At 40.2% G+C, this 12,900-nt stretch overlaps 1 protein-coding gene across 1 annotated transcript; it reads left to right on the top strand.

Annotated features, from left to right (window-relative positions):
* The first annotated feature begins 2,428 nt into the window (after positions 1-2,428).
* Positions 2,429-12,466, top strand: LOC101678035 (RLA class II histocompatibility antigen, DP alpha-1 chain). Its single transcript, XM_045074859.1, has 5 exons — positions 2,429-2,538; positions 6,007-6,252; positions 6,841-7,122; positions 7,342-7,488; positions 12,262-12,466. Exons 1-5 carry the CDS (start codon positions 2,475-2,477, stop codon positions 12,321-12,323), a joined length of 801 nt encoding a protein of 266 aa, XP_044930794.1. The 5' UTR covers positions 2,429-2,474; the 3' UTR covers positions 12,324-12,466.
* The last annotated feature ends 434 nt before the right edge of the window (positions 12,467-12,900 follow it).

Raw genomic sequence — 12,900 nt, 5'->3', positions numbered from 1 at the left:
CATATCAGTAATTCTTGAGGGTGAAATGGGAGCGCTGTGTAAAATGCTTTAGAAACTTATAGATCTGAGAGTTTTGAGTAGATCAATTAAGTTATCGGGAACCATCTTTTTTTTTTTTTTCAATTTAACATACATACATATTTTTGGTAACTGTTAAACAGCAAATTGTCCCATCAAACAATAGAGATAGTCCCTGAAATGAAGTACATATACTCCTGAAATATATAGTTCCTGAAATAAAGTAAATATACTCCCACAGAACTCACAACCTAAGAAAGACAATAACAAAACAAATATGATTTCCAACAAATATATTAAGTACTTAAATACAGTGTTGATGAATTGAGTAAAAGCATACGAAATATTTAATTGAGGTTTTCTATTAGGTAAAAAGATGCATTATAGCGAAGTGGTCAGGCACAGGTTTAGAAAGCTCCTTTCTATTACTTCTAGATTTTTTTTAACCCACTGTAACTTATTTTCTCTCACATAGAATGGAGATCATTATGTCATTGGTTTATTGGGAAATCTAACTGGGATGATATTGAGTATTTGTGACTCTCTTAAAACAAAACTTCGCACATAGTAAGGAATCAAGAAATGTTAATATTATAATGCAGGACTACTTCAGAACATGAGAAATTCTTTATCTAATACAATATATTATTTAATCCAATAATATAAATTCTATAATTTTAACAATAAACACCAGAGGAATTTCTGCAATTCCCCATCCCTTAAGTGTATTTCCAAATCCCTCTGTAATAAAACAGGATATCATGCGGTGCCTGGGTGGCTCAGTTGGTTAAGTGCCTTCAGCTCAGGTCATGATTCAAGGGTCCTGGGGTTGAGCCCCGCATCAGTCTCCCAGCTCAGCAGAGAGCCTGCTTCTCTCTCTCTCCCTCTGCCTGCTGCTCTGCTTACTTGTGCTCTCCATCTCTCTGTCAAATAAATAAATAAAATCTTTAAAAAAAAAACACAGCATATCAGCAAAATATCTACCATTAGACTTAATGTGAAATGATTAGGGAAATTGTCCTTAACATTAAGATTTAAAGGTGCCTGGCTGGCTCAGTCAATAGGACATGAGACTCTTGATCTCAGGGTCATGAGTTCAAACCCCATGTTGGGCATGGAGCCTACTAAAAAAATATTTGACGAAAAACAGTGAGATATAAATAAAGGTGCCTTATATCACCAAATTCTGTATAAGAAGAAATAAAAGAGTAATAATTAGAAATGAAACAATTAGGCATTTTTTGCCTTCTGTTTATCTCCCTGGAAACATCAAAGAATTCCTGTAAAATTATCAAAGGTATAAAATGATAAATATAGTATCATTTGATAACAGATGAATTCCTATATAATACTGAGAATTAACATGAAGGGATGCCTGGGTGGCTCAGTTAGTTAAGGGTCTGACTCTTGATTTGGGCTCAGGTCATGATCTCAGGGTTGTGAAATTGAGCCTCAAGTCAGGCTCTGCGCACAGAGGGGGTTGGCTTGAGTTTCTCTCCCTCTTCCCCACCTCCCAACTCCTGCTCTCTCTCAAATAAATAAGTCTTAAAAAAAAAAAAGGAATTGATGCAGAGAAAGACAAATATATGGTTTCACTCATATGTGGAGTATAAGAAATAGCACAGAGGACCATAAGGGAAGGGAAGGAAAACTGAATGGGAAGAAATCAGAGAGGGAGACAAACCATGAGAAAGTCTGGACTCTGGGAAACAAACTCAGGGTTGCAGAAGGGGCTGGGGTGCGGGGATGGGGTAACCGGGTGATGGGCATTAAAGAGGGCATGTGATGTGGTGAACACTGGGTGTTTTACGCAACTAATGAATCACTGAACACTACATCAAAAACTAAAAATGTACCTATGTGTTGGCTAATTGAACTTAATTTAAAAAATGAATCAACATGAAGTTTTGAATAGTTATCCATTCACAAAGGTCACTAACCATAAAAAATACAAAACCAACTTCTACAACCTATTTCAAAACAATCTCAAGAGGAAGATAATTTGATCTTCTTGTTTTAAGTAGGATCCACACATAACATGGGGCTTGAACTCACAACTCTTTGATTAAGAGTTGCATGCCTCACCTAACCGGAGCCGCCAGAACAGGAGGAAGATAGTTATGATGTCTCTATTGTAGTTTTTTCCCTCTTATTCCCAAATCCCTCATAGGTTGGGACTTTCTGGGTCACATTGATCCTGACACTTTCCCACATCCACTCCCAGTGGTTCTATCATTTTCTCTCCCAAACAGAGATGCCCATTCTGACATTTTCTGAGTTGGCTGAGCCCCCTTGAGCAGTTTCACCTCCACCCCTTCTCCCTCCACCAGATAAGGAAGTAAGTCCTGGACTCAGAGCTCCTCCCTACCCTGATCTGCCTCAGTCTCTCCTCACTGTCTACCTCACAGGGTCCACTGCAGATAAACCTTGAAGACATAAGGAGCCGGTCCCAAGTCATGATCCTGGGAGCCATCGCCCTGGCTGCCCTGCTGAGCCCCCATGGAACTGGAGCCGTCAGGGGTGAGTGCTCTGGTGGGCCAGAGAGGGTGGGGACTATAAGGAGACCTGTAGCCCATAGGTGCTTTTATCTCTCCCATTTTTCCTCTTCCCTCTTTTTCTCTTGTGTGAAGTCTTCTGCTTTTTGTCTTTCTGACAACACTAAGAAGCAGTGTTTATTGAACACTGGCCAAGTGCTAGATCTCATTTCATTTTCACAACAGTTTTTTCAGGAGGGCATTTATTTCTCTCATTCTAGAAATGAAAAGGCTGAGATCTAAGGGATGTCTCGGGAACCCCATGTCACAGTGCCAATAAGTGAGGGCCGTGGCCCTTCATCCTCTGGAGAGCATCTCTCTCTGTCGCTCTTGATGTCCAGAAGTAAACTTCTTGTAATTGGAGTCTGCAGTGCTTGTTTTTGCTTTCTCCTGCTTCATTCAGTTCTCAGTCCCCTGCATTCTCCCTTTTGTCTCCTCACATCTCTGATGCTGTGAGAGTGGCATCCTTACAACCAAAACCACTGGTCACTTCTCTGTATATCTTACCTGTGTCACTAGTAATATTTGCAATGTGACCACTTCCTCCTTTCTGGAATCTTTCCCTTGTTCTTTGTCTTTGAGGAGCACACTTCCTCCTTGTTCTTCCTACTCATTAGTCCTCTCCCTTTCAGCCTTAAGGAAAAGTTTATTTAAGTGATCCTTACACCCAACGTGGGGCTCAAACTCACGACCTGGAGATCAAGAGTCACATGTTCTTCTGACTGAGCTGCTCAGGTGGTCCCAGCAACCTTTTCTAAATGTCCATGTTTGTCAGGATGCAGGACCACACACTCTGACCCTGTTATGATGACTTTGTACCTTTCTTGGGTGACTCAATCCAAGCTTATAACTTCATCTACAATGAGGACGCCTAGTGTACATCTCTAGCCCAGTCTAGCTTGAGATCCATCCATTATTTCAACCACCCTCAAACTAACTCCACTTTGTCTCCCAGAAATTCAAACTCATTATGTCCCCAAAAGAACATTTTATCTTCTCTCACTTCCTTCTCCTTCATTACTTTTCCTGTCACCGATGCCATAATTCTCCACATCGCCCAGGTATTCTGGACTCCACTTCACATTCCTTCTTCCACCATGGCACTTAATGATTCCTGTGGCTTCTCGTCTCTCCAGTGCCATTCAAACCCGTCCTCCCTTCTCCTTACCCCATGCTGTTGTCCCATCTACACCCTCATCACTTTCCACTTGTTTTCTGAAGAGTCCTGCCGGTCTCACTTACAAACGAGCTTCTTCCAATCCATCTTCCCTAGAGCTGTCACCTTCAAGTAGAAATCTTATCGTTACAGTCTTGATTAAGATCCTTCAGTGATCTCCCTGGGGCTGTGGATCAAATTCAAACATCTGCAATTAGCATACAAGGCAGGTCCTAGTGCAGCCCTTCCACAACCTTTGAGCTTCAGTCATATCCAAGGGCTCTGAGTCCTCCATGAAGTCCCATGCCTTTCTGCTCCTATGTCTCCCGTGAGAGATGCCACTTCCTTCTATTTCTGCTTTGCTATCTCACATAGAGACCATCTCTAGGAAGTTTACTTCAATCTCATTCCAATGCTCTCCTTTTGCTCCCAAGTACCATCTGCATATACCTTGTGATAACACAGCAGTGATGAAACCACATATATACTAACTGTCCTTTCTTTGTCTCTCTCATTCTTTGGATTTCAAGTAGCTTGAGGACAAGGACCGTGTCTTCTGAGTTATATCCTTAAGCGCCTGGAGAATGAACGTTCACAATGAAGGCTTTTTTGACTGAATGCAAACGAACATCTGTAAGAGTGTAATTTGCTTCACAGTGCACAGGCCAGTTTTAAAAATTTGCAAAAACAATAAAAATGAGATATCCTAAGGTGAACAAATTATGTCCATATAATAGCCACGTCTGTACTTTTTCTTTTTTCTTTTTCTTTCATCTTTTCTCTAGGTGAGTGATTTTCCCCAAGCATTTTTGTGAGACAGTGAATCCTGTCACTAGAAGTGTCCAGGGAGAGGATAAGTTCTCCTCGTGTTGGAGCTGCAGGGCGAAATCTTTCTTTCTTTCTTTTTTTCTTTTTAAGATTCTATTCATTTATTTGACAGACAGAGATCACAAGTAGGCAGAGAGGCAGGCAGAGAGAGAGAGGAGGAGGAAGCAGTCTTCCCGCTGAGCAGAGAGCCAGATGCAGGGCTCGATCACAGGACCCTGAGATCATGACCTGTGCTGAAAGCAGAGGCTTAACCCTCTGAGCCACCCAGGCACCCCCGGGCGAAATCTTTCAATCAGGAGTTGGACCAGTGAGCCCCGGAGTGTCACTTCCTCTTGGTTCCTTTCTTTTTCTCAGCCCCAAACTCTTTCATTTTCATTGTTTCATTGTAATATTAATAGATTTTTTTCTTTTGCTAATCTCCCTTCCTCCTTCCATCCCTCCCCCTCTCTCTCCTTTCCTTCCTTCCTTCCTTCCTTCCTTTCTGGAAAAGGTAGACTTTTAATAACTGCTTTTATCACCAGGTTAAGTCATGCAGTTACAAAGTAGTTAGAAGTTTCTGAAAGGGCATTGTTGCTGCTGTGGTTGTTTTTAAAGCTCTTTCTTACATAAATAATATCCAGTACTTCATTGGGACACTGCTGTTCAAACCTTTGCTGCTTCTTACACATCAGGTAAAACGAAGATGCTGTCCCATAGGTGTTTCAAATCCAACAATCTTTTTTTCCAGGGGAAATTACCTTTAACAGCATAAAGTCAGCAAGAAAATTTGTGAATGTTGTGTGAACGTAACACTTTAAAATTTAATTTGCCTTAAATGAAGTTGTTGTGGACAAAATTCCATAATCTACCATTTTTATTCTAAAGCTAAAAAAGTAACTGGAAGTCTATAAATGACACCAAGACTCTGGACACCTTTTTATTTCCTTCACAATTAAAAAAAATCTCCATTCTGATGGATTTTTATTCCACTCTCCCCCTCCCCCTACCCATTCTGTGGCTTTATCACTAATTTTATACGTCTGGTCTAACAAGGATTCTGAGATAATTGTGCATGTGGGTGAGGAGATGATTCAATCTTGACTCTACCAGGAGCTGTGCTACCCTGGGCTAGTTACTTAACCTTTGTGGGCAGGTCCTTAACATGCAAATGAATGCTTTATGTGGAGGTGTGAAGATGTAAAAAATAAATCGAACACATAGTAAGTCCTCCATAGATATTATTTTTTATTGTGTTCAGTGTGACTGTTACTGTACTGGAGTGATGGATGCTTAAGTTTTCAGGAACAAGGGAAACAACCTAAATTCTCAGTCATTTCTCTCATTGCTTCTTCCCATTTCTTTTTTTTTTTTTTCATTTTTCATTTCTCATTTTCTGTGTTATTCTTTCATGTTATTACTGTTTGCTTCCTATGTTCTGTTTCCTCTTCTACATAATCACCTGTTCTCCAATCTCCCTTCTTCTTCAAGCAGGGGTCCATATGTCAGTGTATGCTGAGTTCGTCCAGACACACAGACCCTCTGGGGAGTACATGTTTGAGTTTGATGGGGATGAGCAGTTCTATGTGGACCTGGATAAGAAGGAGACTGTCTGGCATCTCCCAGATTTTATTCATGCCTTTGACTTTGATGCTTGGAGGGGTATTGCTGACATTGTCATGGCAAAGAAGAACTTGAACAGCCTGATCCAACGGTCCAACCACACCAGGGCCACAAATGGTACTGCTTGCTCTTGCTCATATCTCTACCACCCAACTGCAGCCTCTCCATGCTTTATCCTCTGCTACATAGAGAATGGGAGACTCAGATATCCACTCATGAATGAAACTCTCCTCATTGAATGAACAATATTAAGCCCACAAATCTGGGTCCTTAGGTCATCAAAAGAATCATTTATTCTTCTTTTTAAAAAGATTTTATTTATTTATTTGACAGACAGGGATCACAAGTATACAGAGGGGCAGGCAGAGAGGGGAAACCAGGCTCCCCGCTGAGCAGAGAGCCCAACGTGGGGCTCGATCCCAGGATCCTTGGATCATGACCTGAGCTGAAGGCAGAGGATTTAACCCACTGAGCCACCCAAGCACCCCTCATTTTCTTCTTATTCAAGAACAGGTTGAGCTGGGGGAGGCCAGTTAGGAACATGAGAAGCTATGACTTTGATCTGGGAGTTGGTGTGGGGGCGATGGACAAAGGATTGGCATGAGAGAGGTGGCCTCTAACCTGGAGTCTATAGGGGTTATGTTGGTAGAGACCTTTGAGATTCAGGCAAAGGCAGCAGACTTACCAGGTTCTGTCTCTTCTCAGAGCCACCTGAGGTGACCGTGTTTCCCAAGGAGCCTGTGGAGCTGGGACAACCAAATACTCTCATCTGTCATGTGGACAAGTTCTTCCCACCTGTGCTCAATGTCACATGGCTGCGCAATGGGCAGATGGTCACTGAAGGTATAGCTGAGACCATCTTCCTGCCCAGCACAGAATTTAGATTCCACAAGTTCCACTACTTAACCTTCCTTCCCACGGCTGAAGATGTCTATGACTGCAAGGTGGAGCACTGGGGCCTGGACCAGCCGCTCCTTCAGCACTGGGGTACGGAGCTCTGTCCCTTTACCAGCGCTGTCCTGACACCATCTTTATTTCCAGGATCCATCTCTCTGCAGCACCTTCTTTCCTTAATCTCATGTGTCTTATTGTCACTTTATCCAAACTTCACTGGTGATCTCACAGTTTCTAACTCTTCATACTCCTACACCTGAGCCAGCTGCTGCTTTCCGTGCCTTCTAACTCTGTCTTTCCTTTGTGCCCCAGAGGCCCAGGAGCTGATCCAGGTGCCCAAGACGAAGGAGACTGTGGTCTGTGTCCTGGGTCTGGTGGTAGGCATGGCGGGCATCATCACTGGCATCATTGTCCTGAAGACCAGGCAGCCTGACAGCATCCCTGGGTGCAGGGGCTCCTGTGAGTTTTCCAGAGCTGGTACCAGGGACACAGTGCAAAAGAGGAGGCAGTCCAGTGTCGGGGGTGGGGTGGTGGATGAGAAGGAGAAGCACTTCAACAGGCATTCTTTGAGCACTTTGTTATTTCCGAATCACCGGCTAGAGGAAAACAATACAATGATAAGACCGTTGGCTGAGTTGCTTACTACTTAACAGGCCCTATTCTATATGCTTCTTATGTATTCAGTTACTTATGTCTGGAAGTTGGTACCATTATTTCCCCATCATACAGAGGGGAAGCAGACATGAAGGGGGTGAAGGAGCCTGTCCAAAATCACCCAGTTTGAAAGGTACAGAGTCTGGATTTGAACTCAGCCCTTGGGACTCCAGAAGCTCAGTTTTATCCAATATGTAGATTATATAGGTCTTCTGCAGTCATTTTATTGCTCCCTGACAATCTTCATAACCTTGATTTTCTTCTGTTGTCATAGTGATGTCTATGAACCTCTAATACTGTGTTAAACATGTGTAATTATTAAAGGACATCCTACCTTTTGCATAATCTCAAAGGGAATGCATTTAATTTCTCCATAAATATATATGCTATAGATTTTTGGTAAATAAGCTTTGCCATATGGTAAAATTGATCAAATTGTTTATGCAGTTATTGAGTTGAATTCAGTTGAAATTAATACAAATGTTCTTTTTTCTGGTTTACTAATTTTTTTTTATCATATTATTGATTTTCTGACATTGAGATTTCAATGCATTCCTAGCTAGGTGTTTTGTGTGGTCTCAGCCTCTCCATGGTGATGTGACCAGCTAAGAATGCCTGGAGAACTCACCTGGGGAGAATCCCTACAGGCATTTCTCAGACAGGCCCTTATGGTTCTTATGACTGCAGGACACTCCTCAGCAACAGCCATCAGGGACCTTTGAGAAAAACAAGATATATTGATTTATTTCTCACAAGTCCTGGAGGGTACGTGGCCTGATCAGAGTCACACAGTGAAGTTGTAGGGGGTGGGAGAGATCTGGGGATCTGCCATAATTGGGGTTGAGGAAGGGGTTCCTCAGATTTCACAGGGTCACGCTTTATTGGTGAATTTAAAAAGTAAGAACTGGAGTTAAAGCGCAAGAAGGGAAAAGCAGGGTCACTCAAGCAGTTTGTTATCTAGGTCACCCAAGACTTTCTAAAAGGGGAACTTCATGGGGGCAGGGCAAGGGGGTGCAGCCCGACTCTTTATTCTTTATCTAGTTGTGTATCAGGCAATATGTTTCCTTTAGATGGATATCTTTGAGATGGATGCCTTGGCAATCAGAAGCTTAACGTCAGGCAGGCACTGACATTTCAATAAAAAAACGAATAGTCATGCACTTACACTGTCCTAGTACAAATCTTATTTGGTGGAAATGAATCATGCTTGTAATACATTGTTGGACTCAGTGACATGGCTGACATTAATCCATAATTTTCTACTCTTGTACTATCCTTAGCTGGCTTTAAAAATAAAGGTGCATTGGCCTCATAAGATGATTTGGAAAGCTTTTGTTCTTTTCTGTGTTCTAGAATGACATGTACAAGAGAGGAACGATTTGTTTTTGAAATATCCTAGCTGCCACGTTAGGACAGGCTCTGTTGGGAAGGTGTTCTTTGCTTTCCAAGCCGGTGTCTTTGATGCTCCTGACTCTATTTCAGGTTTCTACTACTCCCCGTAGTTTTGACCTTTTTATCTTTCTAGAAGTGTATCCATCTAATCTAAATTTTCAGATTTATTGCAATAGAGTTGATCATAACAAACTTTTTTTCATTTAAAAATGTCTGTGTATATAGTTGTTTCTCCTTTTCATTCTGAATCTCCTACATTTTCCTTAACGGTTTTGCCAGATGAGTCTATCACTGAATCAAACTTTGATTTTGTTTATCTTCCCTACTTTTTGTTCTCTAGTTCACTGAATTCTAATTCACTGTCTTTATTATTTACATTTTTTTCTTTTGCTCTTTTTCTACTTTCCCATTCTCTTAATGGAAATGACTATCACATTTGTTTTTAGGCTTCCTTTCTTAATACATTTGTTTAAAAGCTAGACATTTCCTTCTAGGCACTACTTTTGATATACAGGTTGTCACTGAGTACTGAGTGTTCCATCATTTAGATTTTTATTCCTAGCATTATTTAATTGTATGTTTGGGGTATATGGAGTTCATTTGTTTATTCTTTTTCATCAGTTTAGAATTCAGTTGCATTATAGCCAAAGAACATATTCATAATCTGATATTCATTTTAACACACTGAGGTTTTCTTTGTGGCTTAATGCATGTTGTTTTCATAGATGTGCCACGTGAGCTTGAAAACCATGTGCATGTTGTTGGTTGTAGAAATCTCTATGTAGTTATTTGAACCTTTTACTTGTATTATTTAGATCTTTGTTTTTATTTGTATTATTTAGATCTTTATATCTTTGTTTACTTTCTTTTTGCTTCTGCGCTTAGTTTTTGAGGATATGTTAAAATCTGCAGTTTAATTTGAAGAGTTTTAATATTTAGAGTCTTCCTCCACATATTTCTGTCATTTGTTGCTCTTGTATTTTGAGGTTTTATTTTCAGGGAAATATATGTTCATATTCATTGCAGTTTCTTGCTCTAGTTTTTTCCACTTGTCTTTAATTCTCTTTTGGCAGATGTGTGATTTGTTATATCAGTTATCTTTGTTTATCTGCCTGAAGTGTCTTTTTCCATTATTTGGTTTTGACCTTCAGTATTCATGTATTCTGTCTGACTTTGTTAGACTATGTAGAAGGTACAATTTGAGAGGCTCTTCTTTTTAATTGGTTGGTTAGCTCATTCAATTAATTGCAATTACTATTAAGTTAAAAATTTACTATCATATTATTAAAATGTTTTATTTAATATACTTTTTCTTGTTCATTTTTCTCATCTCTCTTTCCTAAAGGCTAGGCCAAATTCTGTTACTAAAAAAGTTGTATTTTCTAAATGTACTCATGAAATGGTTTATTTTAATGCTCTAATTACATCAATTAGAACACTGATAAATCCCTTTATTCTTCCTGCCCCACAAAGGAGACAAGCACTTTGCAGTGTTTTTCGTTTCTCCCTATTATCACTACCTAGGATTTCTTTTGTGTTAATATTAATCACATTTTTAGTTTTCGTTCATTTTAAATACATTTTTCTTTTTTAAAAAAGATTTTATTTATTTGTGAGTGAGAGAGAGTGCACAAGCAGGGGGAGTAGCAGGCAAAGGGAGAAGCAGGCTCCCTGCTGAGCAAGGAGCCTGATGTGGGACTTAGTCCCAGGACACTAGGACCATGATCCCCACCCAAGGCCAGCACTTAACTGACTGAGCCACCCAGGCATGCCACATTTTTCTTACTTTAAAAAAAATTTAGCCTCTGCTTTTTAAGAGAACAATAACTTTTTAAAATTATTTGATCTTTCTTATTTTCCACACTTCTCTTAGATGTGTTTCTCTTTTTGGGGGGGTGCTTTTTAAAAAAGTATTTTAGGGGAACCTTGGTGGCTCAGTCAGTTAAGCATCTGCCTTCAGCTCAGGTCATGATCCCAGGGTCCTGGGATTGAGTCCCACATTGGGCTCCCATCCCAACAGGGAGCCTGCTTCTCCCTCTGCATCTCCTCACACTTGTGATCTCTCTCTTTCTGTGTTGTGTGTGTGTGTGTGTGTGTGTCTCAGATAAACATAAAATCTCTTTAAAAAATTATAAAAAGTATTTTTAAAGTGTGTCAAATAAATAAAGTCTTTTAAAATTTATCTAAAAAGTATTTTAAAAGTTTTTTTTTTAAATAGCAAAGCATCTAAGGTTGAAATGTTTGAAAGTATTCATATATTAAAATGACTGTGTGTTGTGGGTATATATTTTGGGATTGAAAGTTATTTTTCTTCAGTTCTATGCAAGTGACATCCCATTAAGTGCTGCTCTTGATAGGAGTGATGTTTATTAATTCTTTTCCAGATCGATCTGCTCTTGTTCTTTTATCAGTGGAACTGCTCACTCTGCAAGTGTTGAGAATGGTTTTTTTGAGAATTTTTTTGTCTTTGAAGTTCTTACAGTTTTCTTATAATGTATTAAATATGTGCTTTTTAAGGAGACATGTTTTTTAAAAACTCTATTTTTCATCAATGTACCATGTCAAACTAAGTTATTTCATCTTTCTATAAAGCCTAGAAATCTATTCTTTTTTCCAGACATTTCATCTCCTTTTACTATTTCCCCCACTTCCTAGTGGGGGGTTGGTTAACAAGACGTCAGGATGTCCGCATTGATCCTCCATGTCTCACAGTTTTTCTTTTATGTTTCCTCTTGTTTAAACTTTCACACTGCCCCTTGAGAGCATTTTTCAGTCTGACCTCTTGTTTATTAATTATTATTCAGTTGCAGAAGTCCCACTAGTTGTTTCATCTAAATATCCTTTATTCCAACCATTATTAAAACTCAATATTTCTGCTTGATTCATTGGTTCCTTTTTTTTTTTTTTTTTTGCCTCAAATTACTAATATCCTTCTTTGGCTCTCTTTTTAAACCCTTTTACTGTGAATGAGCAGATATACGTAAGGAATATATAAAACATTAATGTACAGCCAGTGATTATCAACTAACACCCATGTAACTAGTACCTAGGTCAGGGAATAGAACATCACCAATATCCCAGAGGCCTTCTTTGGGGCCCAGGGGGACCTAAAAACCTGGTCTTTAGGTATTGAGTATGCAAAGTTAAATAGGGAGTTGTAACCCCACTGTGTTTGTTGTATTGCAGGTGACAACCCTTATGAGACAGAAGAGGATATAGGGGAATGCCCAGCAACAGATCTACTTTAAAGCTCCAGTGCCTCTGAATGTCTGTGCCCCTCAACACCAATGATCGATGTCCCCAAAGACCCCTCCAATCCCTGCCTGTCTGTGATCCTACTCGCACTTCGCACCTGCGAAGGGCCTCATACATAGAAAGTACTCAATAAATGCTGAAAATTGATGTATGGTGACAATTTAATCCCCACACTGGATGGTCTATAGGCCCTGGTTTTCTCTGAGACTCCTCCCTACAGAGCATCCTTTCTAAGTAATTCCAAGGACCAAAAAATACCTATGTGTATTAGACATTTCTGGTGCCTTCTCTGTGACTCCCGGGCCTTTCCTCAGTCTCTGTATCTTCAGTTCCCTAGGAGCACATACCTTGGACCTGTAATGTGGATGTAGTTATTGCAGCTCCTGAGCCTGTCGGGCTTAGAGAGTGTTTGCTCTGCCCGGGTACTTCCCTAGCCTACAGCATGGGGTTGAGGACACAAGGATGGTTGGTGTCACCATGGGCCATGGGGTTGATTTACTTGGAACTATTCATCTCACTTTCTCCATCCTGCTGTGAATCTCCTTAGTTCACCCCCTTTTGTTTTACCCA

Source organism: Mustela putorius, unplaced genomic scaffold, assembly GCF_011764305.1.
Source record: "Mustela putorius furo isolate JIRA1106 unplaced genomic scaffold, ASM1176430v1.1 tig00000135_pilon_pilon_pilon, whole genome shotgun sequence".
Taxonomy (NCBI): domain Eukaryota; kingdom Metazoa; phylum Chordata; class Mammalia; order Carnivora; family Mustelidae; genus Mustela; species Mustela putorius.
The sequence above is the reverse complement of the archived record's forward strand: the minus strand, read 5'-3'. Positions and strand labels throughout refer to the sequence as shown.

Bases quoted from the DNA above. Each gene is read 5' to 3' on its own strand.
- LOC101678035 (XM_045074859.1), top strand. From the start codon at position 2,475: ATGATCCTGGGAGCCATCGCCCTGGCTGCCCTGCTGAGCCCCCATGGA. The intron at 2,539-6,006 runs GTGAGTGCTCTG...TTCTTCAAGCAG, and splicing joins TGGAACTGGAGCCGTCAGGG to GGGTCCATATGTCAGTGTAT. The intron at 7,123-7,341 runs GTACGGAGCTCT...TTTGTGCCCCAG, and splicing joins GCCGCTCCTTCAGCACTGGG to AGGCCCAGGAGCTGATCCAG.